The sequence below is a fragment of the Gobius niger genome (assembly GCF_951799975.1).
Source record: "Gobius niger genome assembly, chromosome: 8".
Lineage (NCBI taxonomy): Eukaryota > Metazoa > Chordata > Actinopteri > Gobiiformes > Gobiidae > Gobius > Gobius niger.
Genome location: NC_136859.1, coordinates 3,670,128 through 3,694,896, shown reverse-complemented (window position 1 = coordinate 3,694,896; position 24,769 = coordinate 3,670,128). Strand labels below are relative to the sequence as shown.

Here is a 24,769-nt window from a genome sequence, read left to right as displayed (position 1 = left end):
AACAAAAATAATTTATTCTATAAAAGATTTTACTTAAATTTATATCATTTATTTGAGCTTGAACAACCAAATCACTTCCTTTTTTAATGCTGTCCCTGGAACAACGGCATCTAAACTTGGATCTAAAGAGATTTCTTTTGATACTGTTATATTTTTGATACAAGCATTTTATTTTTTATTTTTTATGCCACACTGGTATCTTTTAGCGTTTTTAGATTTAGTGCCCTCTGTGTGTCTGCGATTTGGACACGGCGCTCACTAGTTTCAGCCTTGAAATTTTTTTTCCTCTTTTATAACCCAATGCATGATCTCAGTGAAAGTAATTAACCCAAAATGTCCTTTTATCATCTATGGACAGGATGTGCTTTAGTGAAGACATTCGACCATGACATTTGAAATCTTTTTATAACACCTTTTTTATACAATACTTCACTCCACAAATGACTTTTACGGTTTAGATTTTTTGAGAAATTGTCTTTTTGACATGACTCAACCTCTACATAATTTATAAAACAAAACATATTTTCTCTTCCAATAGATTATCACAACTCCAGCACTCACTCTGAAGGATATTGTGGAAAGTGGCCGAAAAAGAGGCACTACCAGTACAGGGGCAAAGGTCAAGGTCCAGGTCCAGGTACTGTATGTCTGAGTCCATAATGAGGAACAGATACTTTGCTGAAGATTTACTCAATTTATCTTGTAAATGGAAAAAAATATTTGCACTTGTATTGAAGTGAAACAAATGACTTGGTTAACACGTCTAAAAGAAAAACAGTTCTTTCTTTGCAGACCGAGCCCACGGTCAACAGGAAACTTTTTACCCCCTCCACGTCCGACCGGGACAAACCAGAGGTGAGGATTTTGAAACTGATTGTAGAATTTATCATGACTGAATTTGTGCCTCTTTTTTTGCAGGAGGAAAAGGCCGACACTGAGTGAACAAGATTTCTATTGTGATTTTTAAGTATTAAATATTTAAATTGTATATTTTTCAATAAACTATCTTTAAAAAAAAAAACTTTTTTTTTTGGCAGTGGACATAAATACTGGACTGCCTGGTAACATTGCAGCATCAGTTCGGGTTCATGCCAGTTTTTATCTGAAAATATAAATAACCACCTATGTGTAAGGGTAGCCATATCTATCAAGTATTATGCAACTTTTTAATGCGTAAATAAAAAATTTAAAAATTGTACCAATTTGACCTTGTAGACCAGGGGTAGGAAAGTTTTGTTGGCGGAGGCCGATTTTCTTTATTGTATATATAGACCGAGGGCCGAAGCCGCTGATCATTAGCCCAAAGTAAAGCACAACACTGGAAAGTGACCATATTAATTGAGATAAATGACTTAAAATTGCTTGCATTAAAGTTCTATGTTGAATTTGAGTCGGTTTGAACTAATCAAGATACAAATGCTATAGCGCCAATGGAACAAGAATGAAACTGTTTTTCACTTGAAATTACCCCAAATGTTCTGAATTAAGAGAATAACTACTGCTAAAGGTTTTATCTCACCTAAGACCAGTCAAATCTACTTTAATCTCTTAATTCAAGTAGACTTATGTCATTTCTTCCTCATTGTCCAGTGCATTTCCTTCAAATGCCAGTGTTGTACATAATACATGACCTCACTGGGTGCATTGACAGTATTTCCCGTTTAACTCTAATAATGTTCAAAGTACTCTCTGATTTGTGTAATAAGGTTTCTCAAAATCATCTTGAGGGCCAGAGGTTCTGTGCTAGAGGGCCGGATTTGGCCCCCGGGCCTGACGTTGCCTACCCCTGTTGTAGACTGTATGAGTGGTCAGCATGGTGCCTTTACTTTTGATCACGGTGTCTCTACAACGCTCCAGGATCAATTGCTTTGTAGGTTTTCTGATTGATGGGTCCGTCAGCCGTGAAAACCACCCACACAATTGATCCTGGAGCGTCGTAGAAACACCGTGATTAAAAGTAAAGGCACCATGCTGACCACTCACGCAGCCGCTGGGTCACTACAAGTTCAAGTACTCACAAATATCTACCTTTTTTTTCACATAAAAAGTTGCATAATGCACCTTTTAGCGTGTCAAGAAAGGTAGTATGTAATCACTTGATACAATTGGACTAATTGGGAGCAAGTTGGCGTAAATGGTCCCAGTAAAACGTCCACTGCCTTTGTTTTAATGATGATGTATTTACCTAAACCAATAGTATGTTAAACTTTTTCAGTAAGGTACATTAATATACACAGTGTTGGAGTAAATACATGTATGTAGAATAATCATTGAGTGAGTGTATTCTGGTAGTTACTTTCATTTGCGAGTATTTAGAGTGCATCTTCAATGAAGGTTCTAGTTTCCAAATCAAAGAAATACATCACAGTACTCATTAAATGTTGGCTCCATATTGCACATTAAGAACCTTTTTTATGTAGACCTGTTTTCCTCCTAAAATAAAGATTTAAAACGCGCTGTGATCTGCTGCTCCGTTTGCCAAGAGTTCCAACAATCGCAGTCTTCATTTTTGTAATAATATGCCATATTTACACATAAATGTGACAATGTGAAAGCATTCAAGAGTATTCAGACTACAGTACTCTAATTAGACAAAGTAACGGAATACTTTAAATACATTTAAGGGCAAGTATTCAGTAACTAAACACCGCTTATAAACAAAAGCAATAATGCAAGAGTGAGTGTTGACCTGACCAATATGGCGGCTTCTATTGACGCGTCCGGCTGCGTGCGCATCCTCCTGATCACGTGTTCCGTGTGACCCATTATCAGGAAGTAAAAACACTACACTGGCGTTTTCTCTCAAATCCAAATGTTTTATCTCAAACCTAGTCCTAGATGGTAGCATGATCCTTTATGACAATTCATAATCATACGGAGACATGTTGATTCACTGACCTGCTGCCTTCTTCGGAGGTAAAGTTTATCATTTTTCGCCTCGGACTATGTATTTTATTAACATTAGCCTTTTAGCATTTTGGTCAGTCATGTTTATGGACAGGCTCAGCATAAAATGTAAGCTGTAAATAAGTTTTAACTATAAATGTTCATCTCAGTATCCGTGCCCTCTCCCAGCTGTCAAAATATAAACATTAGCTTGGGTGGCTAACAGCTAGCTCCTCCTGTTTCCCCATTATCGCCACTTTCAACTCCCTGTTTCCAAACCCCTGCACATTTCGCTCCGTGCAACCGATTAAACGCAGCCTGTGTGGGGTTTATCCGCAGTTTGTTCGTGTGTGGGGCAGAGAAAGGGATGGAGGAGACGAGCAGGGAGGCGGTGGCCACGGCCGTGCAGCGGGTCGCGGGGATGCTGCAGCGCTCGGACCAGCTCGACAAAGTGGACCAGTACCGGAGGAGAGAGGCCCGGAAGAAGGCGTCCGTGGAGGCCAGACTCAAGGTGCGGCACGCGTGTGTCTGTGGATGGAAGTCAGGTTTGGACAGTGACGGGGTGGAAGAAGGATGCTGAGGTTAGAGCTGCAGGGGGATGAAGGAGGAGATGTTGGATTCACTGTAAACAAATATTCTGAAGAAGAGCCTTAACCGAGTGCATTTTCTCCATTTCGGCATTACCCAAATCTGAAAGCTTCTTGACTGGAGAGCTTGTATAGGCAGGGGTGGCACAAAGGTCTTGACACCCCAGCTGCTCATTGATGTCATGTGATGTTTAGAGGCTCACAAACAATACAAAAGAGTTATTACAACTTTATAGCTAAATAAGGAGCCAGGTGCCAGCCAGTGGTTTTTTCGCTAAGGATAATTTCTCTGCTTCATTTTGACGGGCAGGGTTATAAAAAAATCCGTCATGAGGTATTTTCATCCTTCATGAATTAATCTTGCATTATACGCAATTGTTAAAGACATTTACATAGCCCATATATAGGCTGCATATTGTGTATGTGAGGAAAAATGTGAGCTCGCTGGATAAATGGAGTTAAACTAAACATCTGAACAATCAATGAATTTCAGAATTTTGCTACAGAAATGTGAATGAACTTGTGCGTTAAAGTCTCAGAGGAGAACGACTTATTCAGAGAGTTATCTGCTCCTCAGTATCAGGGCTCATATTACACTAATACAAATGTAAAGTGGAGCTTATTATTTGCATTTTCTAGATTTTAGTTTAGTTTTAGTTTTATTATTGTATTTAGTTGAGCAGCAAACAAGCTACAAACAGATGTTTTCACAGGAAAAGGAGAGCATCACTCAAAAGGAGGAGGTTGAAGTTCACAGAACTAATGTAAAACCTACCCCTGATTTATCAAACATGAAGCTGCAGTTTGTGACATTTTCACTTTGCAAAAGTTGTTTACAGTTTAACTCTTGAAAGGCACCAGTGAACCAGTGTTAATTTTGACAACATATTTTATTTTAGTTTTAGTCTTTTGACTAAAATGTAATTTAATTTTAGAGATTTAGTAAAAAAAAACCTTTCAATTTTAGTCTAGTTTTAGTCGACTAAAATTAAGACTAATTTAGTCGACTTTGCATTTATAATATTCATTATAATCATATTTAATCTTGTTCCTCTGCTTCATGTTTCTGCTCCACATGAACAAAGCTCAGAGCTGATCTTTTGGCAGAGGATTTAAATGATCTGAGGCTCTTTCAGACGCTCAATAGAAGTTTGGATGATTTTAGTCTCTCCCTTTTTATCTTTATTTAGTCTTATTTTAGTCGACTAAAATATCTGGACATTTTAGTCATAGTTTTAGTCTCAAGAGAAACTTTTAATTTAGTTTTAGTCCAATTTTAGTCGTCAAAAATATCACTTTGACTAAAATTAAGACTAAATATTATAGTCGACGAAATTAACACTGCAGTGAACTCTTGATAGACACCAGGTACAAATAGAAAGTGGCGTCTATTTGTGCTCATGTATGAACGTACAAATGTTATATTTACCAAGCATTTTCTTAGTCCTTTGATATTTCCGTAAGACCTATTTTTATCGTTTATGGTCCTACTAATGATAAAAAAAAGAAAACAGAAATACAAAAACATTTACCAGCATTTTCTCAGTCCTTTGGTCGATTCGTATCACCACCTATTTTGTCGTTTATGATCGAACAGATGATTAAATAGAATTGTGAAAATCAAGACTAAAACTGAACTTTTGTGCTAATGTTTATATTTCCAGGCCTTAAAAGCTCAGTCAGATGAAAGACCTCTGTGTTTTTTTGCTGTATTGTCTTGTGATGTGGAGATTGTGCGATAAGGATAACTTTTGCTGGTCTTAATGAACGTTCGTAGATCTTCTTTTAATGTGTCTGGAATTACAGCATTAACTCTGTGATGTTTTCCAGGCCGCGATCCAGTCGCAGCTGGACGGCGTGCGCACGGGCCTGACGCAGCTGCACACGGCTCTGGTGGACGTTAAGGACATTCAGAACTCTCTGGCCGACGTCAGCAAAGACTGGAGGCAGAGCATCAACACCATCGAGAGCCTGAAGGACGTGAAGGACGCCGTGGTGCAGCACAGTCAGCTCGCCTCCGCCGTGGAGAACCTCAAGAACATCTTCTCTGGTGAATATCCCTCTTCTCATTGTAGTGTGTCTCTTCATCCTGCGCTCCCTGTTGTTTCCAGCCTCGTTAATGCTCTGCCAGCAAGGCCGTGGGAACCCAGGGTGCTGAGGGCGCTGCAGCACCCCCTGGTGGATAGTTTGTGAACAGCAGGCAATATCAACCCCTTAACTCCCACCTGAACCGAGCACATTTTCCAGCTTTACCCCAGTCCAAAAGCTTCTGGAAAAAAGGTGTGAAAATAGCAACAAAACTGAGGCGAAAACAATGATGGAAATGTGAAAAAAGGGAGAAAACATTGACGAAAAAGTGACAAAAAATGTACAAAAAATGACAAAAATGGACAAAAATTTGACCAAAAAAGTGAGAAAAATTTGACAAAAAATTAGGAAAAAATGGACGAAAAAGTGATAAGAATTTGACAAAAAAATGCGAATGATTTGACGAAAAGTGACAAAAAATGTACAAAAAATGACAAAAATGGACAAAAAATGGACAAAAAAAAAGTGAGAAAAATTTGACGAAAAATTTAGGAAAAAATGGACGAAAAAGTGATAAGAATTTGACAAAAAAATGCGAAATAATTTGACGAAAAAGTGACAAAAAAGTCACGAAAATTTGACAAAAATGAGACGACTGCCCAACAAAAAAAGTGATGAAAAAAATTCTGATGTGAGGAAAAAAGATCAATTTAGTTTTGTAGGTCTTTCAAATGAGGCGTTACACTGGCCTACAGGATTTGGGTAAAGCTGAACTGGAGAAAATGCTCTTGGTTCAGGCGGGAGTTAAGAGGTTAATAAACAGGATTTATGCACAGAAAAAGTATTTTGGGGGTAAATTTTGTCCCTCAGCGCCCCCTAACTAAAATATCTTCCCCCTGATCCGTGTGTCTCTGTCCAGTCCCGGAGATCGTGGCCTCGACGCAGCAGCTGATCGAGCAGGCCGACCTCCTGCAGGCTCACAGGAAGCTGATGGAGCTGGAGTGTTCCCGGGACGACCTCATGTACGAGCAGTACAGGATGGACAGCAGAAACACCAGCGACATGCACCTCATCTCCATCTACTTCGAGGACGTGAGTGCCACAGGGGGACGAGCACACTGTGGAGGTTTATACAGAGTTACATGGTTAAGGCAGACTGTGTTGGGGCGCCCTCTGTAGGAAACAGTGGGGATTGTCAAGTAAGAAATTGACCAAACTCTCCCTTACATACTTTATGATGTTGTTGTTGTTTTTTTGAGTGTCGCTTCAGAGTTTTCCAGGAAGTAAAACTGACATGTTTGGTATTCACACGTAGCACAAAAAGGGACTGAGATTACTGTAATCCAAATATGGTCATTTCCTTTGTGGGAGACAGCAAAGACGGGAAAAATATGCACAGGGCGCATGTGCAGACAAAGGGACTGAACTTTAGGGACGTTTTCATCCCACTCTTTAACAGCATCTGACCTTTAGTCGCTCCATAAGACTTTACAGGCTTGTGCTCTTTGGCCGAGGTTTTTTTACTATTTTATTTCCTGCCTGATTCATTGAGCGTTGAGCCACAGTTTATTTTTTTTGGCACTTTTTGTTCGCTTATTTATAAATTAAACAACCTCGTGGAAGACCCATTACCCGCTGGTGGGACTATGTCTCCGAGCTGGCCTGGTGTCGCCTCAGGGTCCCCCCAGAACAGCTGGAGGAGGTGTGCGTGGATTGGGAAGTCTGGGAATCTCTGCTGAGACTCCTGAAAAAACAACAAAATAAAACAATTTTGTCTGGATTCATTCTCCGGCTTTTAGTTTCATCGACTGTTTCCATTGGTCACTGAAACTAAAGGCAATTTTGACAATTCTTTGCATAAAAGGCCTTATTTTTACATAAAAACAAAATGCCAGATGAAAAAAAAGAAGTTTCAAATTTGTGTCTTTATATTTAATTTTTTTCCCTATTCTCCTGCAGCGTCTTAGCTTAAATCAGGGGTGCCCAAAGTGCGGCCTGGGGGCCCAATGCAGCTCTCAGACCAATTTTTAATTAATTGTCACGCGTCCAGCTTACATCACCTACTACCTACATATCTCTCAATTGTACTTTTTACCAGACGTTTCATAATTCCACACATTTAAAACCTAAAAAACTTATTTTTTACTGTGAGACAACTATCTTTAAAGGAACAGGCCACCGTTTTTACATACTGAGATATGTTCTTACCTTAGCTTTGACGAGTTCTTTAGGACCTGTCTGATCTTCAGTCACGTAAACACAGCGCAGACGGCGTTAGCATTTAGCCTCTCCCTCTCTCCACTATAGCTCCAAAACCGGTCAAGATAGAAGCTACAAAGCTCTTCCACGTTTTCCCTATTTCCGTAATAATACCAGGAGTAGTTCGAAATCCGCGCAGTAATCTTCACTTTACTGTGCGGATTTCGAACTACTCCTGGTATTATTACGCCTTACAATATAGTTCCCCCTTTTATCCGCTTAGAAAACCCACATTGTTTAATTTTGTGTAATTATACTTTGTAGTGTAACACTTCACGTAACCATATTTAAATAGGGAAAACGTGGAAGAGCTTGGTAGCTTCTATCTTGACCTGTTTTGGAGCTATAGAGGAGAGAGGGAGAGGCTAAATGCTAACGCCGTCTGCGCTGTGTTTACGTGACTGAAGGCACGGGGGAAGATCAGACAGGTCCTAAAGAACTGGTCAAAGCTAAGGTAAGAACATATCTCAGTATGTAAAAACGGTGGCCTATTCCTTTAAGGTTCCCAGCCTAAATAAAGGTGTGGGGCAGTGTTTAAACCTCTCTTAAATGCACCCGGGTGACTGTTTTACTGCACAGACTGTCGATCTTTGGCCCTTTATCTTGTCTGTTCTTCTAAATGTGGCCCTCAATGGAAAAATGCTGGACACCCCTGCCTTAAATGGTAAAACGTGCTGTATCCCAAAGGAATATCAATTCAATCCACACAGATCCGGCCACATTTAGGCAGAGTAGTTATGTCCGCTTTCATCCCACTGTTGCTCACGTGTTGACGCCCGTGTGCTGCTCTCGCTCGTCCAGGTGCAGGGCCTGTCGGACGAGCTGGCGAAGCAGCTGTGGATGGTGCTGCAGCGCTCCATGGTGACGGTGCGCAGAGACCCCACCATGCTGGTGTCCGTGGTGCGGATCATCGAGCGCGAGGAGAAGATCGACCGCCGGATGGTGGACAGGAAGAAGCAGACGGGCTTCATCCCCCCGGGACGTCCCAAACGCTGGAAGGACAAGATGTTTCAGGTCAGGCATGAATCTTTTTACTCATCAGAGGTTTTTGTCAAATTGTTCAGCCAGAGGAAAATGTTAAACTCTTAACTCCCGCCTGAATCGAGAGGATCTTTTTTTCCATCATATTTTTGTTGGGTATTCAACTCTTTTTTGTAACTTTTTTGTCACATTTTTGTAATTTTTTCATGAATTTCTTGTCACATTTTGTCACATTTTAGTCATTTTTTTTTGTCATTTTTTGTCTCTTTTTTATTTTTTTACAATTTCGTCATTTTTTTTGTGATTTTTTTTGTTAAATTATCACATTTTTGTCATTTTTGGTCATTTTTTGTCACATTTTTGGTCATTTTTTCGTACATTTTTTTAATCAATTTTTTGTCACATTTTTGTTATTTTTTTGTCACATTTTTGTTATTTTTTTGTCACATTTATTGTCCAATTTTTGTCATTTTTCGTACCTTTTTGGTCAATTTCTTGTGACATTTTTACCACTTTTTCATCAATTTTTCGTCACTTTTTTGTCAATGTTTTCTCACATTTTCTCACATTTCCATCATTGTTTTCGTCTCAGTTTTGTTGCTATTTTCTCACCTTTTTTCCAGAAGCTTTTGGACTGGGGTAAAGCCAAACTGGAGAAAATGTGCTTGGTTCAGGTGGGAGTTAAGGGGTTAACCAAGCATTATTATTATTATTTCCTGTGATTTATGCAGGTTCTGGAGGGCACGGTGAGCACCCGCATCGAGGGCACTCAGTCCGTGACCCGAGAGGCTGATAAAATGTGGCTGGTTCGACTGTTGGAGATCATGAGGAAGTACGTGCTGGACGACCTGATCGTGGTGCAGAACCTCATGGTGCAGTGTTTCCCTCCACATTACGACACGTTTAACAGGTGAAAGAACTCCCTCTGCTCCGCCTCACCCTCCGGACTCTCAGATCTGAGCTGTGTTTTGATTCTCTTTCAGATTTTTCGGCCTGTACCACAACGCCGTGTCCACTCGCGTCACTGAACTGGCGGCTGAGGATCTGGAGGCCAATGAGATCGTGTCTTTGTTAACCTGGGTCCTCAACACGTACAAGAGGTGAAGACACGATGTTAACGAGTTAAAGACGCTGACCAAGTCGGCTCTTCTAACCCCTTACCTTAAAGGGGGGGTATTATGTAAAATCGACTTTTTCAAGCTTTCCATCATGTTATTATGTCATTCCCTCATTAAAAACATGCCTGAAGTGTTGCCTTGGCACATTCACGTGTTTTTGAGTAATCTGTAAAAACTCTGATGGCGGCCATTTTAGGGATAGGTTTGCCTGAGTCCTCCTAGGAACGCCCCCACCTCCTGGAGACGCCTCCGAGCTTTCGTCACCAGCCGAGTAACCAACCACTGCTCCTCAGCAGAACCCCCTCCCCACTGACGCCACAGACAGCGTGTGGAGGGGGCGTGTCTAAAGGCTCAGAGGTTCTTAAAGAGACAGAGGCCTATTTCAAGACATTCACTACAGCCATTTTGAGAGAGCAATTTTATACAAGGCAGTTATTCTAATTTACTGCATTTACAGACCAACAGAAGGTTTGGTCATCATTGTAGTGTGCTATAAACTGGTGCTATGTGATTGAAAAAAGCATAATACCCCCTCTTTAAGAATGAAGCTGACTACTTCGCGGATTTCATTTATTGCGGGTTATTTTTCAAACGTAACCCACGTGATAAACGATGGACCACTGTGTAGGTAAATAAAATAAAGAGCCATTTGGGAGCCAAAAGAACAGAGCCGGCTCTTCTTTGTGAGCCGGTTCACTGCAGTGCAGAGTTGTTGCCATAAGCATCGCTCGCCTCTTGTGTTGGAGTTCTGTCCCTGATGAGTTCTGTCCCTGAGGAGTTCTGTCCCTGAGGAGTTCTGTCCCTGATGAGTTCTGTCCCTGAGGAGTTCTTTCCCTGAGGAGTTCTGTCCCTGAGGAGTTCTGTCCCTGATGAGTTCTGTTCTGTGTCTGTAGTCCGGAGATGATGGGTCACCCGGACCTGAGCGCAGAGTGTGACATCAACTCCCTGGAGCCGCTTCTTCCTCAGGACGTGGTGGACGAGCTGCTCAGCAAATACATCCAGACCTTCACCGTGAGTAAACGCCAGCCCCCACCTGCTGATGTCACAAGGGGGTGCTGCCCCCCTGTGTCCAAACAGAGTGTGCTTCCTTTGTGTGTTTCAGTCTAATATCACCGGCTGGCTGAGGAAGGCTCTGGAGACCGATAAGAAGGACTGGCAGAAGGAGACGGAGCCAGAGGCGGATCAGGACGGGTACTACCAGACCACGCTGCCCGCCATCGTCTTCCAGGTCAGGACCGGGGATATAAGAACGCAGTTAAACTCAGGTCTAAACGCAATGGACTGAGCTTTAATGGCTCCACCGCGACTAAAACTGCCTCCATTTTTTAAAGGAGCTATATCATGCTATTTTAGCCATTCCAAAGTTAAGTATAGGCATGTATATGATATATTGTACCTCTACCATTATGGAGCACTCATTTTTGTGATAAATATAAGTGTTTTCTGGAGATATTTTTCGAACCCGGAAGACACAACACTTCGATTCAGTTAACTCCGCCCCCTCTCTCCGCACATACAACTTTACCGTAATATAAATAAACAACAATAAGTGAAGTTACTTCACGATGCAGTTATACGGAGTTGACATCTGCAACACAGCTTCATAAATGGCTAACACACAAGCTAATATGCTAACACACAAGCTAATATGCTAACACACAAGCTAACCCGCGTTTGGACTGACTCACCCTCTGGTCCATCGCTGTTTACATTATGGGAATCGCGTTGGTTATAAAAGTTAATCTACTTTGGTTCTGGCGAAGGTTCACCAAACATCCATCAGTGACAGTCACAGAAAAACAATATTTTGGTGATTGTCGCTGAATCCCGGAGAAAAAAACAACTTCTGATGAAGAGTGGCCTCTGCTTGAAAAAGGTTGAATAAACTCCTCGTCCTTGTAGCCAAACGCACTTCTTTTTCTCCGTGACATTATCGTTAGGTAAGAATAAGAACAGTTGTGTCCAGAGTAGGTAACGAGCTCCATCTTCAGCTGCAGCGCAAACATGACTGATCTGTTCAGACGCAATGTGTTTGTTTTGGCCACAGCTGACCTGGAAGCACCTCGGGCACATCCTTTTCTTCTTTTTTTTTTTAATTATTTTTTTCTTTTTTTTTTTCTTTTTGTTTCTCTCTTACGACAGAAATAATGTAAAAGCTGTTTTACAAATTATAATCAGGCCGTAAGCATAGAATTAAGACATAACATTACAGACTCGAACACTTCCGTTCCGCTGTGACGACACAACTGAGCACTCAGTCGTTCACCAGGAGAGGGAGGAGCCTCAGAGAGCAGGATTCAGGAGGATTACTGAGAGCTGCCACAAACCACTCTGGGGGTGTTTCTGATAAGGAAATAGCATAACAACATGGCTAATAGCTCCAAAAAGTCGATTTTGCATGATATAGGACCTTTAAATTATAAATTGTCTTTGTGTTGACGTTAACTAATTTAGTGGTTCTTAACTAGTGAGCATCTGACACAGAATAATTGCAAAAACATAGTAACACAATTATATTTAAGATTTTGCTAAACATTTTTCTATAGTTTGGCCATTTTTTATGATGTTTATAGCTTCACTTCCTTGTACGTTTGTTAAGTGTGACGTCACCACTTCCGCTTCCGGGTCCGAGCAGACCGGCAAATTTGTGAGAAAAAAACATTAAAAAGTCTTTAATACCACAATCAATGTTTGTGAAACTCAGCAGAGAGTTACTGAAGCTACTTATTCCTCAGACTCATTAGCCAAAAATGCTGCACGTTAGCATTTATATCAGCTAACTCGGAAGTACCGATATTACTTTTATGAGCTTTAGAAATTTTAAGATTTGGGCAAAGCCGAACTATAGAGATTGTGCCCGTTTAACCCCTTAACTCCCACCTGAACCGAGCACATTTTCTCCAGTTTGGCTTTACCCCAGTCCAAAAGCTTCTGGAAAAAAGCTGTGAAAATAGCAGCAACTGAGACGAAAACATTGATGAAAAAGTGGCAAAAACTGTGACAAAAAAGTGAGAAAACATTGATGAAAAAGTGACGAAAAATTGATCAAAAAATGTGACAAAAAAGTGAGAAAACATTGATGAAAAAGTGACAAAAAATGGATGAAAAAGTGGCAAAAATGTCACAAGGAATTGACAAAAAAATTATGATTTTTTTTTTTTTAAATGACAAAAATGTGACAAAAAATATGACAAAAATTTGATTTAAAAAAATTGACGAAAAAATGACAAAAATGTGACAAAAAATGACAAAAAAATCTGATGACGTGAGGAAAAAGATCCTCTCGGTTCAGGCGGGAGTTAAGAGGTTAAGGCCGGGGCTAAGAGGTTTAACATTGTGGCAGGTTTCTTAATGTGCTTTGTTAATAGTTTTTCCACTTGTTGCTTGTTGTTTTGTTGCAGATGTTTGAGCAGAACCTGCAGGTGGCCGCTCAGATCGATGGAGACTTCAGAGAGCAGGTCCTCAAGCTCTGCCTCAAGCAAATGAACACTTTCCTACTAAGGTCAGGAGACTCCCGGATGGAGCATCGTGTCCTCACAGACGGAGCGTCGTGTCCTCACAGCTTCGTTTGATGGTGTGCTTTCGCTGCAGGTACCGAGAGGAGGTGGTTCTGTACAAAGAGGAGCATCTCCGAGACCGACAGCTGCCTCAGTGCTACGTGCAGTACATGATCGCCATCATCAACAACTGCCAGACCTTCAGGTGCGTGATATAACGTCTCCCGCCGCCCGGGCACCAGGCTGAACTCTCCTCTTCCCTCAGGGAGTCGATAAACAGCCTGAAGAGGAAGTACAGCCAGGCGTCGGAGTTCATGGACAGCGACGCCGTGATCGAGCGGACGCTGAACGAAGTGGCCAAAGAGGGCTGTCAGTACCTGCTGGACGAGGTCTTCCTGGATCTGGAGGTCAGGTTAAAACGGAAGTGATGCAACTAAGGATCTGTTTTTCAAAGATGGATGACTATATTTTTGACCTTTTTTTTACCATGTCTTGTTTATGATCCTGTGTATGAAGCTTCGAAACTGTAAAATGTGTCAGTGTTGATCTGCAGGGGGAGCATTATTAGGAGCGTTGGGCTAATTTATTCAGGACATTCATGTTTAGTCGGTGCCTGAGAGGGAGCTTGTTTATAAGACAAAAATCAGCAGATTCTAAAACAAAAAACGTCAAGTATCTCCTATAATTACGACATATTAACCCTAGAACACCATTGCCGGGTGTTTTTCACATGCTGAGTTTATCTGAGTGTCCTGGGTCTCTGAGGCTTCAGCTTTGTCTTTGACATCTTTGATGGCCTGGGTGTTTTCCTCCAAAACACACTTTTCCTACAGCCACATGTTCGGGTGATTTTCACCAAGCGATGGTGACAGAAAGTAGGGGAGGGTTAGTGTATTTAATCAGGCTCTTGTTCCCTTTCAAGGTTGACATTCAGGGTTGACACATTTACTTTGCTCCTGTCTCAGAGTTCGGTGTCTCTGGCCTCACAGTACGTGAGGAACACATAGTTTTTTAGTCAAAATAAGACATATTTAGTTTCTCTGTCCTCTGGCTGTTTGTGCCGAGGAGACTGAGCTTCACCAGAGAAGTCTCACATATCCTAGGAATGGATGGACCAAAAACCAACTTTACATCTTCATTATTTTATTTTTTAGGAATATTTTGTTTCCAAATTCCTAATTTTCCAGTAATTTTGTAGCATTTCTATCTGGTCCTCTCATGATGCCTTTCTTTCATTTTATTAGACATGATGACACAGTTTAATATAAAAGAACACGACTCATGTGTCACGTTGTCATGTTTTCATAGATTTTGATGACAAGTACTTTTTATCGGGTAAATTATCTTGGGTAAAAATCACCCGGCGTTAGTGATGGCGTTTTTCCAAAACTGCTCCAACTCTAATTATGACGTGATTAGGACTTTCCATGACGTAGCCCTGAGAAGTTTGATCAAAAGAGCCAGACTCCGAAGATTCCTCAGACATTTGCATTTTTCTAAATGTTTTACTCATTGTCAGACTGATTTATTTTTGGAAACTTTGATCTTGATCAGTTTCCAAAAAACTGAAGGGTAAAGTATTGTAGTTTGTTAAAAATGACTATTGCAACATCATATCGTATTGGGCCGGCTTCATCGTGGTGTTAGTTGATGTGAGTTTGCAGACTGACTTTATTCTCCAAATTCCCTCAGCTTGATCAGAAATCGCTGCAGTAAAAATAGACTCTAAGACATTCTTTCGGCACTCGTCAGTGTTCAATGTGGCGTAACTCACAGCTGAGAAATAAACTGAACAAAGCAGGTCTTTTGTTACATCGACCCTGAAGGGCAAGCCACGCACAGATTCTGAAACTACACCAGAAATGTCAAGGCTGAGGTTCTACATTAGTTTTAAAAGTCTATAATGAAGGATAAGGAGTTGTTAATGCTGCGTCTTTGTCTTCCAGAACCACCTGAATGAGCTGCTGACCCGGAAGTGGCTGGGCGGCTCTCACGCGGTCGACACCATCTGTGTGACGGTGGAGGATTATTTCAACGACTTCAACAAGATCAAGAAACCGTATAACCAGGTCAGGCCACAGATTATCTTCAGACACAACGAGACTTTTGGGTCGAACGTTTGTAATAGAAACTATGGATGATTGATGGTGGAAACCTTTGCGCTGGTTTTGCTTTTTTTGGCGGGGTTTGTGCTTTTGAACGACTTTTTACTGCAGACTTTCTCATGTGATGGAACACAGTATTATGTAAGGGATAATGTATAGAACGCTGGTCATTATCGGGAAAATAAGCACCGACAGGGCGAACCGGTCTTGTTTCGCCCTGAAGGTGCTTATTTTACCGATAATGACCAGCGTTCTATACATTATCCCGCTTATTATACGGCCATTTGCCAACTGAACACACAACATAAACTTCGTACATTTTTATGAAGGTCGAAAGGTTTATTTAATGACTTCCGCGACAAATAGTTCCCAAAAGTTTGCGCGTTGCTCGGCAACGTTTTGCTAGGCTAGAGGCAGCAAGGCTAGCAGCTAGCCTAGCTACTTAGTTGAAGGCGCAGTTGGAGGAATGTTGGTGAATCTCTTGGTAAGTTGAAAGTCAGACTCAAGCTAACTTCACGAGCGATTTCCCCAACTTCTCTCGCAGTGACGGGGACAGATAGTGTCGCTACTACGTACGCGCGGAGTGATATGAAAGCACCAACTCCGTTGCCATTGACAGCAGTCATTATTTTTCTCAGAGGTCCTTTATCAGAAAATAATGACCGGTAGAACGTTGGGAAATCCCATTCAAATCAACGGAGCTTCTACTTACGTTGTGAAGAGCCGTATAATAAGCAGATTAAATGCTTAAATATACAACATAAAGAAGATGGAAAATATCCAAATCTGCAGAAGTCAAATCTAGCGGCCATTTTATCAGCTCATTGCTCATATAAATATATGTATACAGTATTGTTCCAAGGATTGAGGTCCTCCAGGCCAGTTGTATAGCTTCTCTAATCAACAATTTTCACGATGAGCTGACCTCTGCTCACTTGTGTAGGTATTCCATTAAAAAATTACCCGTTTACAGCTAGAATAGGCATTCACCACATTAACAATGTCTAGATTGTATTTCTGATTAATTTAATGTTATACCAATTAAAAAAGTAGTGCTTTTCTTTAAAAAAATAAAGACATTAAGTGACCCCAAACCTTTGAGCGGTAGTGTAGATATATGTACATGTGTTTACTTTGTTCCTTGAGGCCTCATTGGGACAGGACAGATTTGAGACCGGTTAGTTTTGAGGGGGGTCGTCCCCCAGAGGTTTGCGTTTCTAGTGCCTTTGGACGAAAGCGCCCTGGCACTGTACAGAATTGGCCAACAGGAGGCGCTGTGAGGCTACATTCATGCCGGTTAATGCAGAGTGAGAAATACTTAAAGGTTTTTATGAAGTTTTTTAAATACATTTCAAGTCTATTCCCCTCTGTACTACATTTTAACAGTTCATACGGCAAAGCAGTGGATTTTACAAGTGATAGATACTTTCGAATGATTCCAAACAAAAGATGCATCAGGACTAATAAACTTGCTTTGCTTAACCCCTTAACTCCCGCCTGAACCGAGCACATTTTCTCCAGTTTGGCCTTACCCCAGTCCAAAAGCTTCTGGAAAAAAGCTGTGAAAATAGCAACAAAACAATGATGGAAATGTGACAAAAATGTGACGAAAAAAGGACAAAAAAATTGATAAAAAATTGACGAAAGAATGACAAAAATGTGACAAAATGTTACAAAAAAAAATCCAAAATATGATAAAAGTTTGACAAAGAAATTACAAAAAATTGACAAAAATTGACTGAAATCTGATGACGTGAGGAAAAAGATCCTCTCGGTTCAGGTGGGAATTAAAAGGTTAACTAAACATTTAGCTCAACATTAAGTTCTCAGAATACAACACTGATATGTTATATTCTCACCAAAACAGGTGAGGACTTGGTTAAATATGACGAATATACGTGTATTTATGATTTTAGGCTTGTGGTGTTTTCAAAAGTTCATCCTCCCTCGTCTAAATGATAATGTATCTGTGCTGCGCCTCTTCCCCCCAAACCCCTCCTAAACCGGTCCAACAGAAAACCCAGACCCAGGGCTGAAGTGCTCTGGGGTTGGAGCACTATAGTATTTACGTTTTGCTGTCGAAACACCTGTAAAACGCTCTGGCCGGTCCAGTCCACTCCTGTCGAGATGTGACCATTAAGGCTTAACTCACGCTCAGCACCAAACATGGGATTTATAAAACTCCTTCGAGGGTTGGAACTTGGCTTCTCTCCCCGGCAGCCATGACACTGGCCTGGGCATGTGCTGCCTGTGAAATGAACCTAATTCTTGTCTCCTTGTGTGTGTCCAGGAGATGACGGGGGAGGCTCTGCGCCGTGTGGTGGTGGAGTATCTAAAGGCCGTGATGCAGAAGCGCGTCACCTTCAAAAACGCCGACGAGCGTCGAGACGGGGCCGACCGCATGATCAAAGAGGGAGAGCAGTTCAAGTTCCTCTTCAGGAAACTGGCCGCGGTGAGACAAGCGTTTACCGCGTACCTCGTCTCAGGCCACAGACACAGAGGGATTGATCTGGTTCCTGTGTGTCTGTTTTTCAGGGCGAGGACACGGATCGACTGTGCGGAGCCATCACTGCCATCGCCGAAGTGTTTAAACTCACGGATCCCACGCTGCTGTACCTGGAGGTGTCCACGCTGGTGTCCAAGTACCCGGACATCAGGTACAACAGACACAGAGGGACGACAAAATCACCTTTTTACATGACAATAACGTAACAGTGCATGTGTTCATTGATAAGATGTTAGACGATGGTTTATCAGACATTCCCAATCATGGCTTGAGCACGGACGCGCAGAACAGACCAGGGATCTCGTTTAAAAAACTGCGCGTGAGACTCTGACTTTGAAAGTGTGTAGGAAAGTAGCGCAAAATTCTGTACGCACAGCGGTCATCACGGCACGCCCTCTGCCCGCCTCCATTTGATCATATAAGACAAAGTGACCTATGAATGAGATTTCCCTAAACATGAGGTGGTAATGAGAGGGTTTTACCGAGGCCAAGGGACACAGGAGGAGGGGCAGAAGCTGCAGCAGCTCGTGCAGAGGCGACACGGCTCGAGTCAACTCTGCTTCTCTGATCACACATATTGGCATCTTTCTGTATATTCCATCAATAAAAATGTTCATACAGATGTGTAGAATGTAAAAAAGAGCCTTATTAAGACGGCGGATTGTGATTGTATTTGCAAATAGCAAGGTTTGCCTCAGTGTTAATTTCGTCGACTAAAATATTTAGTCTTAATTTTAGTCAAAGTGATATTTTTGACGACTAAAATTGGACTAAAACTAAATTAAAAGTTGTTTGTGAGACTAAAACTATGACTAAAATGTCCAGATATTTTAGTCGACTAAAATAAGACTAAATAAAAATGAAAAGGAGAGAGTAAAATCATCCAAACCTCTAATGACCGTCTGAAAGAGCCTCAGATCATGTAAATCCTCTACCAAAGGATCAGCTCTGAGCTTCATTCATGTGGAGCAGCTCCATGAAGCAGAGGAACAAGATTAAATATGATTATAATGAATATTATCAATGCAAAGTCGACTAAATTAGTCTTAAATTTAGTCGACTAAATGAATGCACATGCTGTACGTGAGCTCGGGGTCTGTGTACGATGAAGCAGTGGTTCGGTCCGGGTGGAGTGAGTGAGGTGAGGTCAGTGTCCGGGTGGTGTGAGTGAGGAGAGGTCTGTGTCCGGGTGGTGTGAGTGAGGAGAGGTCTGTGTCCGGGTGGTGTGAGTGAGGAGAGGTCAGTGTCCGGGTGGTGTGAGTATTAAAGACTGCCTCTAATAGGTTTAATTTGTCGTTCAGCGTCACTTAGTTATTTGCATGCATTCTTGGTCTGTGCCACTAGAGGGGCACACTTGCATGTTTTCCAGAGCAGCAGTATGGTTCAGGTTTGTTCAGGTTTGTGAATAATTGCTCTGTGCTGTGCATCCATAAATAAAACCACACACGACCATTTAAATCAACATTAAAGGGACTGTTCCGATATTCTGGCTCTACGAAAGTAGTGGAAGCTCTTCAATACGTTCTGGCTCGGCTCCCAAATATCCAGAAAGTAAAACTGAAGCCTTGGAATACGCAAGGAATGCTCCCAAGAGTTATGATAGAGTTATGATAGAGTTATGATAGAGTTATGATAGAGTTATGATAGAGTTATGATACAGTTATGATAGAGTTATGATAGAGTTATGATAGAGTTATGATAGAGTTATGATAGAGTTATGACAGAGTTATGACAGAGTTATGATAGAGTTATGATAGAGTTAAGATAGAGTTATGATAGAGTTATGACAGAGTTATGACAGAGTTATGATAGAGCTATGACAGAGTTATGATAGAGTTATGACAGAGTTATGATAGAGTTATGATAGAGTTATGACAGAGTTATGATAGAGTTATGATAGAGTTATGATAGAGTTATGATAGAGTTATGACAGAGTTATGATAGAGTTATGATAGAGTTATGACAGAGTTATGATAGAGCTATGACAGAGTTATGATAGAGTTATGATAGAGTTATGACAGAGTTATGATAGAGTTATGATAGAGTTATGATAGAGTTATGACAGAGTTATGATAGAGTTATGACAGAGTTATGATAGAGTTATGATAGAGCTATGACAGAGTTATGATAGAGTTATGATAGAGCTATGACAGAGTTATGATAGAGTTATGATAGAGTTATGACAGAGTTATGATAGAGTTATGATAGAGTTATGATAGAGCTATACAGAGCTATGACAGAGTTATGATAGAGCTATGACAGAGTTATGATAGAGTTATGACAGAGTTATGATAGAGTTATGACAGAGTTATGACAGAGTTATGATAGAGTTATGATACAGTTATGATAGAGTTATGATAGTTATGATACAGTTATGATAGAGTTATGATAGAGTTATGACAGAGTTATGATAGAGTTATGATAGAGTTATGACAGAGTTATGATAGAGTTATGATAGAGTTATGATAGAGTTATGACAGAGTTATGATAGAGTTATGATAGAGCTATGACAGAGTTATGATAGAGTTATGATAGAGTTATGATAGAGTTATGATAGAGTTATGACAGAGTTATGATAGAGTTATGACAGAGTTATGATAGAGTTATGATAGAGTTATGATAGAGCTATGACAGAGTTATGATAGAGTTATGACAGAGTTATGATAGAGTTATGACAGAGTTATGATAGAGTTATGACAGAGTTATGACAGAGTTATGATAGAGTTATGACAGAGTTATGATAGAGTTATGACAGAGTTATGATAGAGTTATGACAGAGTTATGATAGAGTTATGACAGAGTTATGACAGAGTTATGATAGAGTTATGATAGAGCTATGACAGAGTTATGATAGAGTTATGACAGAGTTATGATAGAGTTATGACAGAGTTATGACAGAGTTATGATAGAGTTATGACAGAGTTATGATAGAGTTATGATAGAGTTATGATAGAGCTATGACAGAGTTATGATAGAGTTATGACAGAGTTATGATAGAGTTATGACAGAGTTATGACAGAGTTATGATAGAGTTATGACAGAGTTATGATAGAGTTATGATAGAGCTATGACAGAGTTATGATAGAGTTATGATAGAGCTATGACAGAGTTATGATAGAGTTATGATAGAGTTATGACAGAGTTATGATAGAGTTATGATAGAGTTATGATAGAGCTATACAGAGCTATGACAGAGTTATGATAGAGCTATGACAGAGTTATGATAGAGTTATGATAGAGCTATGACAGAGTTATGATACAGTTATGATAGAGTTATGACAGAGTTATGATAGAGTTATGACAGAGTTATGATAGAGTTATGACAGAGTTATGACAGAGTTATGATAGAGTTATGATACAGTTATGATAGAGTTATGATAGTTATGATACAGTTATGATAGAGTTATGATAGAGTTATGACAGAGTTATGATAGAGTTATGATAGAGTTATGACAGAGTTATGATAGAGTTATGATAGAGTTATGATAGAGTTATGACAGAGTTATGATAGAGTTATGATAGAGCTATGACAGAGTTATGATAGAGTTATGATAGAGTTATGATAGAGTTATGATAGAGTTATGACAGAGTTATGATAGAGTTATGATAGAGTTATGATAGAGCTATGACAGAGTTATGATAGAGTTATGACAGAGTTATGATAGAGTTATGACAGAGTTATGATAGAGTTATGACAGAGTTATGACAGAGTTATGATAGAGTTATGATAGAGCTATGACAGAGTTATGATAGAGTTATGACAGAGTTATGATAGAGTTATGACAGAGTTATGACAGAGTTATGATAGAGTTATGACAGAGTTATGATAGAGTTATGATAGAGTTATGATAGAGCTATGACAGAGTTATGATAGAGTTATGACAGAGTTATGATAGAGTTATGACAGAGTTATGACAGAGTTATGATAGAGTTATGACAGAGTTATGATAGAGTTATGATAGAGTTATGATACAGTTATGATAGAGTTATGACAGAGTTATGATAGAGTTATGATACAGTTATGATAGTTATGATAGAGTTATGACAGAGTTATGATAGAGTTATGATAGAGTTATGACAGAGTTATGATAGAGTTATGATAGAGTTATGATAGAGTTATGATAGAGTTATGATACAGTTATGATAGAGTTATGATAGAGTTATGATACAGTTATGATACAGTTATGATAGAGTTATGATAGAGTTATGATACAGTTATGATAGAGTTATGATAGAGTTATGATAGAGTTATGATAGAGTTATGATAGAGTTATGACAGAGTTATGACAGAGTTATGACAGAGTTATGATAGAGTTATGATAGAGTTATGATAGAGTTATGATAGAGTTATGATAGCTGCTTCACTCACTCGGGCGCATTACATACGTCACTATCAAACGCTAGCGAAAATCAGATCCAATCGTTTCAAAGGAGTTCACCCCTCCCACCTGATAACGGAGCTCAATTGAGAAGGTCCAGACCCTTGTACGAAATGCAATGAGTACAAGGGTCTGGTAAAACCAGGCTACGGCAGGTATATAGTTTGCACAAAGTTTCAGCATAAATTCTCACAGAAGGACGATCCTCTGATTGGAATGATAATGAAAAGATCTTGTCCTTGTCAGACCAGCCTAACTGGGTTTTTCCATTACGACTAACCCTAATGACAAACACAACACTCTAAAATCACAAAACAAAGAACAAAGGTACAGCCATGAATGTAGCATACAGAGCCTCACCCAAACTAAGACATAAACATTAACCCAGTGGTTCTCAATGGTGTTGGAGCCCACAGTTACCTAAGTTGCAACCCCAAAAACCACAGACTGTTTTATATATAGTGTAAAATGTTTTATACAGCATATCATGTAAAATACTGCGTGCTATCTATCTGTAACCCTACACATTTCCTCTGAACAGACATGTTTTTAATTTGTTGATGGCAATACTTTGGAGTAACCGCCCCGTCCCCCACAGGGAGGAGCACGTGCAGGCGCTGCTGGCCGTCCGAGGAGACGCCAGCCGAGACATGAGGCAGATGATCATCGGGACGCTGAGCGAGAACAGGGCGCCCTCTTCTGGATTCCTGCAGCCCATCTTTAGAGACATCCCCGTCCCCACCGCCATGACCACCATGACCACCATGACTTCCATGGCCACCGCCAAGCTGCTCAAATAACGCCACCTTTGCACCTTAGAACAGAAAACGGACTGAGAATCAAAGTGTGTGATCGACTGATTATGTGTGTGTCACCGAATCAATAAATTAAAGATGTTCAGTAAAGCAGAAGGATGTTTTATTCTGTGAAAGACTTAATGGTGTATGATTTACAGTGCAATATGAAACTACACGGACTGATGATGAAAATACTGTTTCATCCTCAACTCTGCTTCTACAGCTCTGTCACAGAAATTACATGCTCTGGTCAAATAATCCACCAAAGTGTCCTCTGCATAGTTGTGGTACGACACATTGTTGCTGTTTATTAGCTGACCCAATGGAAGCATGTACACCAGGCCTACTCAATAGGTGGCCCGCGAGCCAGTTCTGGCCCGCCAACCAATTAAATCTGGTCCGCGCCTCATTTTCCATAAGTATATCTATTTTTTGGCATTATCCCGGCCGCGTTCGCGCCGGAATCGCGCTGCTTTGCGTAGCAGACAGTGTGCCTGCAGCCTAGCTAGCGTCTCTCCTACAGCGCGACTCAAATGAAAACATGGCTTTTTTAAACGGTGTAAACTGAGTAAACAGGAGGCTTATCGTTGGAAGGACTGACAGGTTTTCTACACCGAAGCACAAGGACCGTGTGCAGCGTGTTTTTGGACTTTTGTTTGGATTATCCCGTGCAGAAGCAGCTCTCTTCACGCACCGCGGCAGATGACCACATGTTTCCCTGTCGTCTTCATCGTTACAAAGGGCTTGACCAGCGACTGTCAGGTAAGAAACACCAGTTTAGCTGTGGATGTTTGAAGGATGTTTGTAAAGTGGATGATGAAGCTGATGGTGGTGAGTTTTGGATAAGTGTCCTGCACCTGCAGCGCGTGTTTAACCGCTCAGAGCTAAACCTGCTCTCTGGGCTCTAACTTTACTAAATAAATCTGAATCATGAATCTGACAGGTGCATTTTCTTCCTTTCTCCCCCGACTTCATTCGAAGTTTCCCTTTGTGGGAAATGTACAAGCACAGAGATGCTCTTTGTGAAGTTAACAGGCAAAAGAGAGGCTGAATATGTGGATGAGCGCGCCATCTCCGATGAGCTTCTTTCACTTTTATCATAAAGCTGGAGGTCTGGACAGAACAGCGGCTCAGGGGTCTGGTCAGTGTATGTCCCTTCAGCTGAGGAGCAGTGGCTGAGCAGGAGTTAGTCATGTTGTTTGAGATGAGCTGGTCTCACATGTAACTCTCTTATTCTGTATCAGGCCTTTGGTCTGGTTTATGGGATTTAGTCCTGCCTCAGCCCTGATATATCATGTTTTGCCCTGGTTTAATCCTGGTTTAGTTCTGAGTTGTCCTAGTTTATTATTAGGCTCTTTATTATTCTGTATTAATATGTTATTGCAATGTTTCTAAAGCCTAAAATGCTGGAATATAATACAACTATTGAGTTTAGGCCCAATTCTATTCTATTCAAGCATTGATGATAATGAAATTATCATTTATTTATCTCAAAAATATGAATACGTTTGGTGGCGGTGGTCGGCTCACGGACTGATCGGCCCAGTGGCCACTGACCTCCGACAAATCTGGCCCAGTGACAAAAGTAATTGAAGAGCCCTGATGTACACGTTGAATAAGAGGGGT

The 24,769-nt window shown here is 40.7% G+C and overlaps 1 protein-coding gene across 1 annotated transcript; it reads left to right on the top strand.

The window, feature by feature from the left end:
* The first annotated feature begins 3,217 nt into the window (after positions 1 to 3,217).
* exoc3 (exocyst complex component 3) lies at positions 3,218 to 23,284 on the top strand. Its single transcript, XM_079561022.1, has 15 exons — positions 3,218 to 3,397; positions 5,304 to 5,523; positions 6,421 to 6,593; positions 8,562 to 8,774; positions 9,473 to 9,651; positions 9,725 to 9,841; positions 10,753 to 10,870; positions 10,962 to 11,087; positions 13,261 to 13,361; positions 13,451 to 13,561; positions 13,622 to 13,763; positions 15,303 to 15,425; positions 17,752 to 17,913; positions 17,997 to 18,118; positions 22,945 to 23,284. The coding sequence occupies exons 1-15, from the start codon at positions 3,254 to 3,256 to the stop codon at positions 23,144 to 23,146; spliced, it is 2,253 nt and encodes a 750-aa protein (XP_079417148.1). The 5' UTR covers positions 3,218 to 3,253; the 3' UTR covers positions 23,147 to 23,284.
* The last annotated feature ends 1,485 nt before the right edge of the window (positions 23,285 to 24,769 follow it).

What these genes read in the sequence shown, in the direction of transcription:
- exoc3 (XM_079561022.1), top strand. Translation starts at nt 3,254, where the DNA reads ATGGAGGAGACGAGCAGGGAGGCGGTGGCCACGGCCGTGCAGCGGGTC. An exon ending in AACAACTGCCAGACCTTCAG is followed by an intron (nt 13,562 to 13,621) that starts GTGCGTGATATA and finishes CTCTTCCCTCAG; the next exon opens with GGAGTCGATAAACAGCCTGA. An exon ending in TCCAAGTACCCGGACATCAG is followed by an intron (nt 18,119 to 22,944) that starts GTACAACAGACA and finishes CGTCCCCCACAG; the next exon opens with GGAGGAGCACGTGCAGGCGC.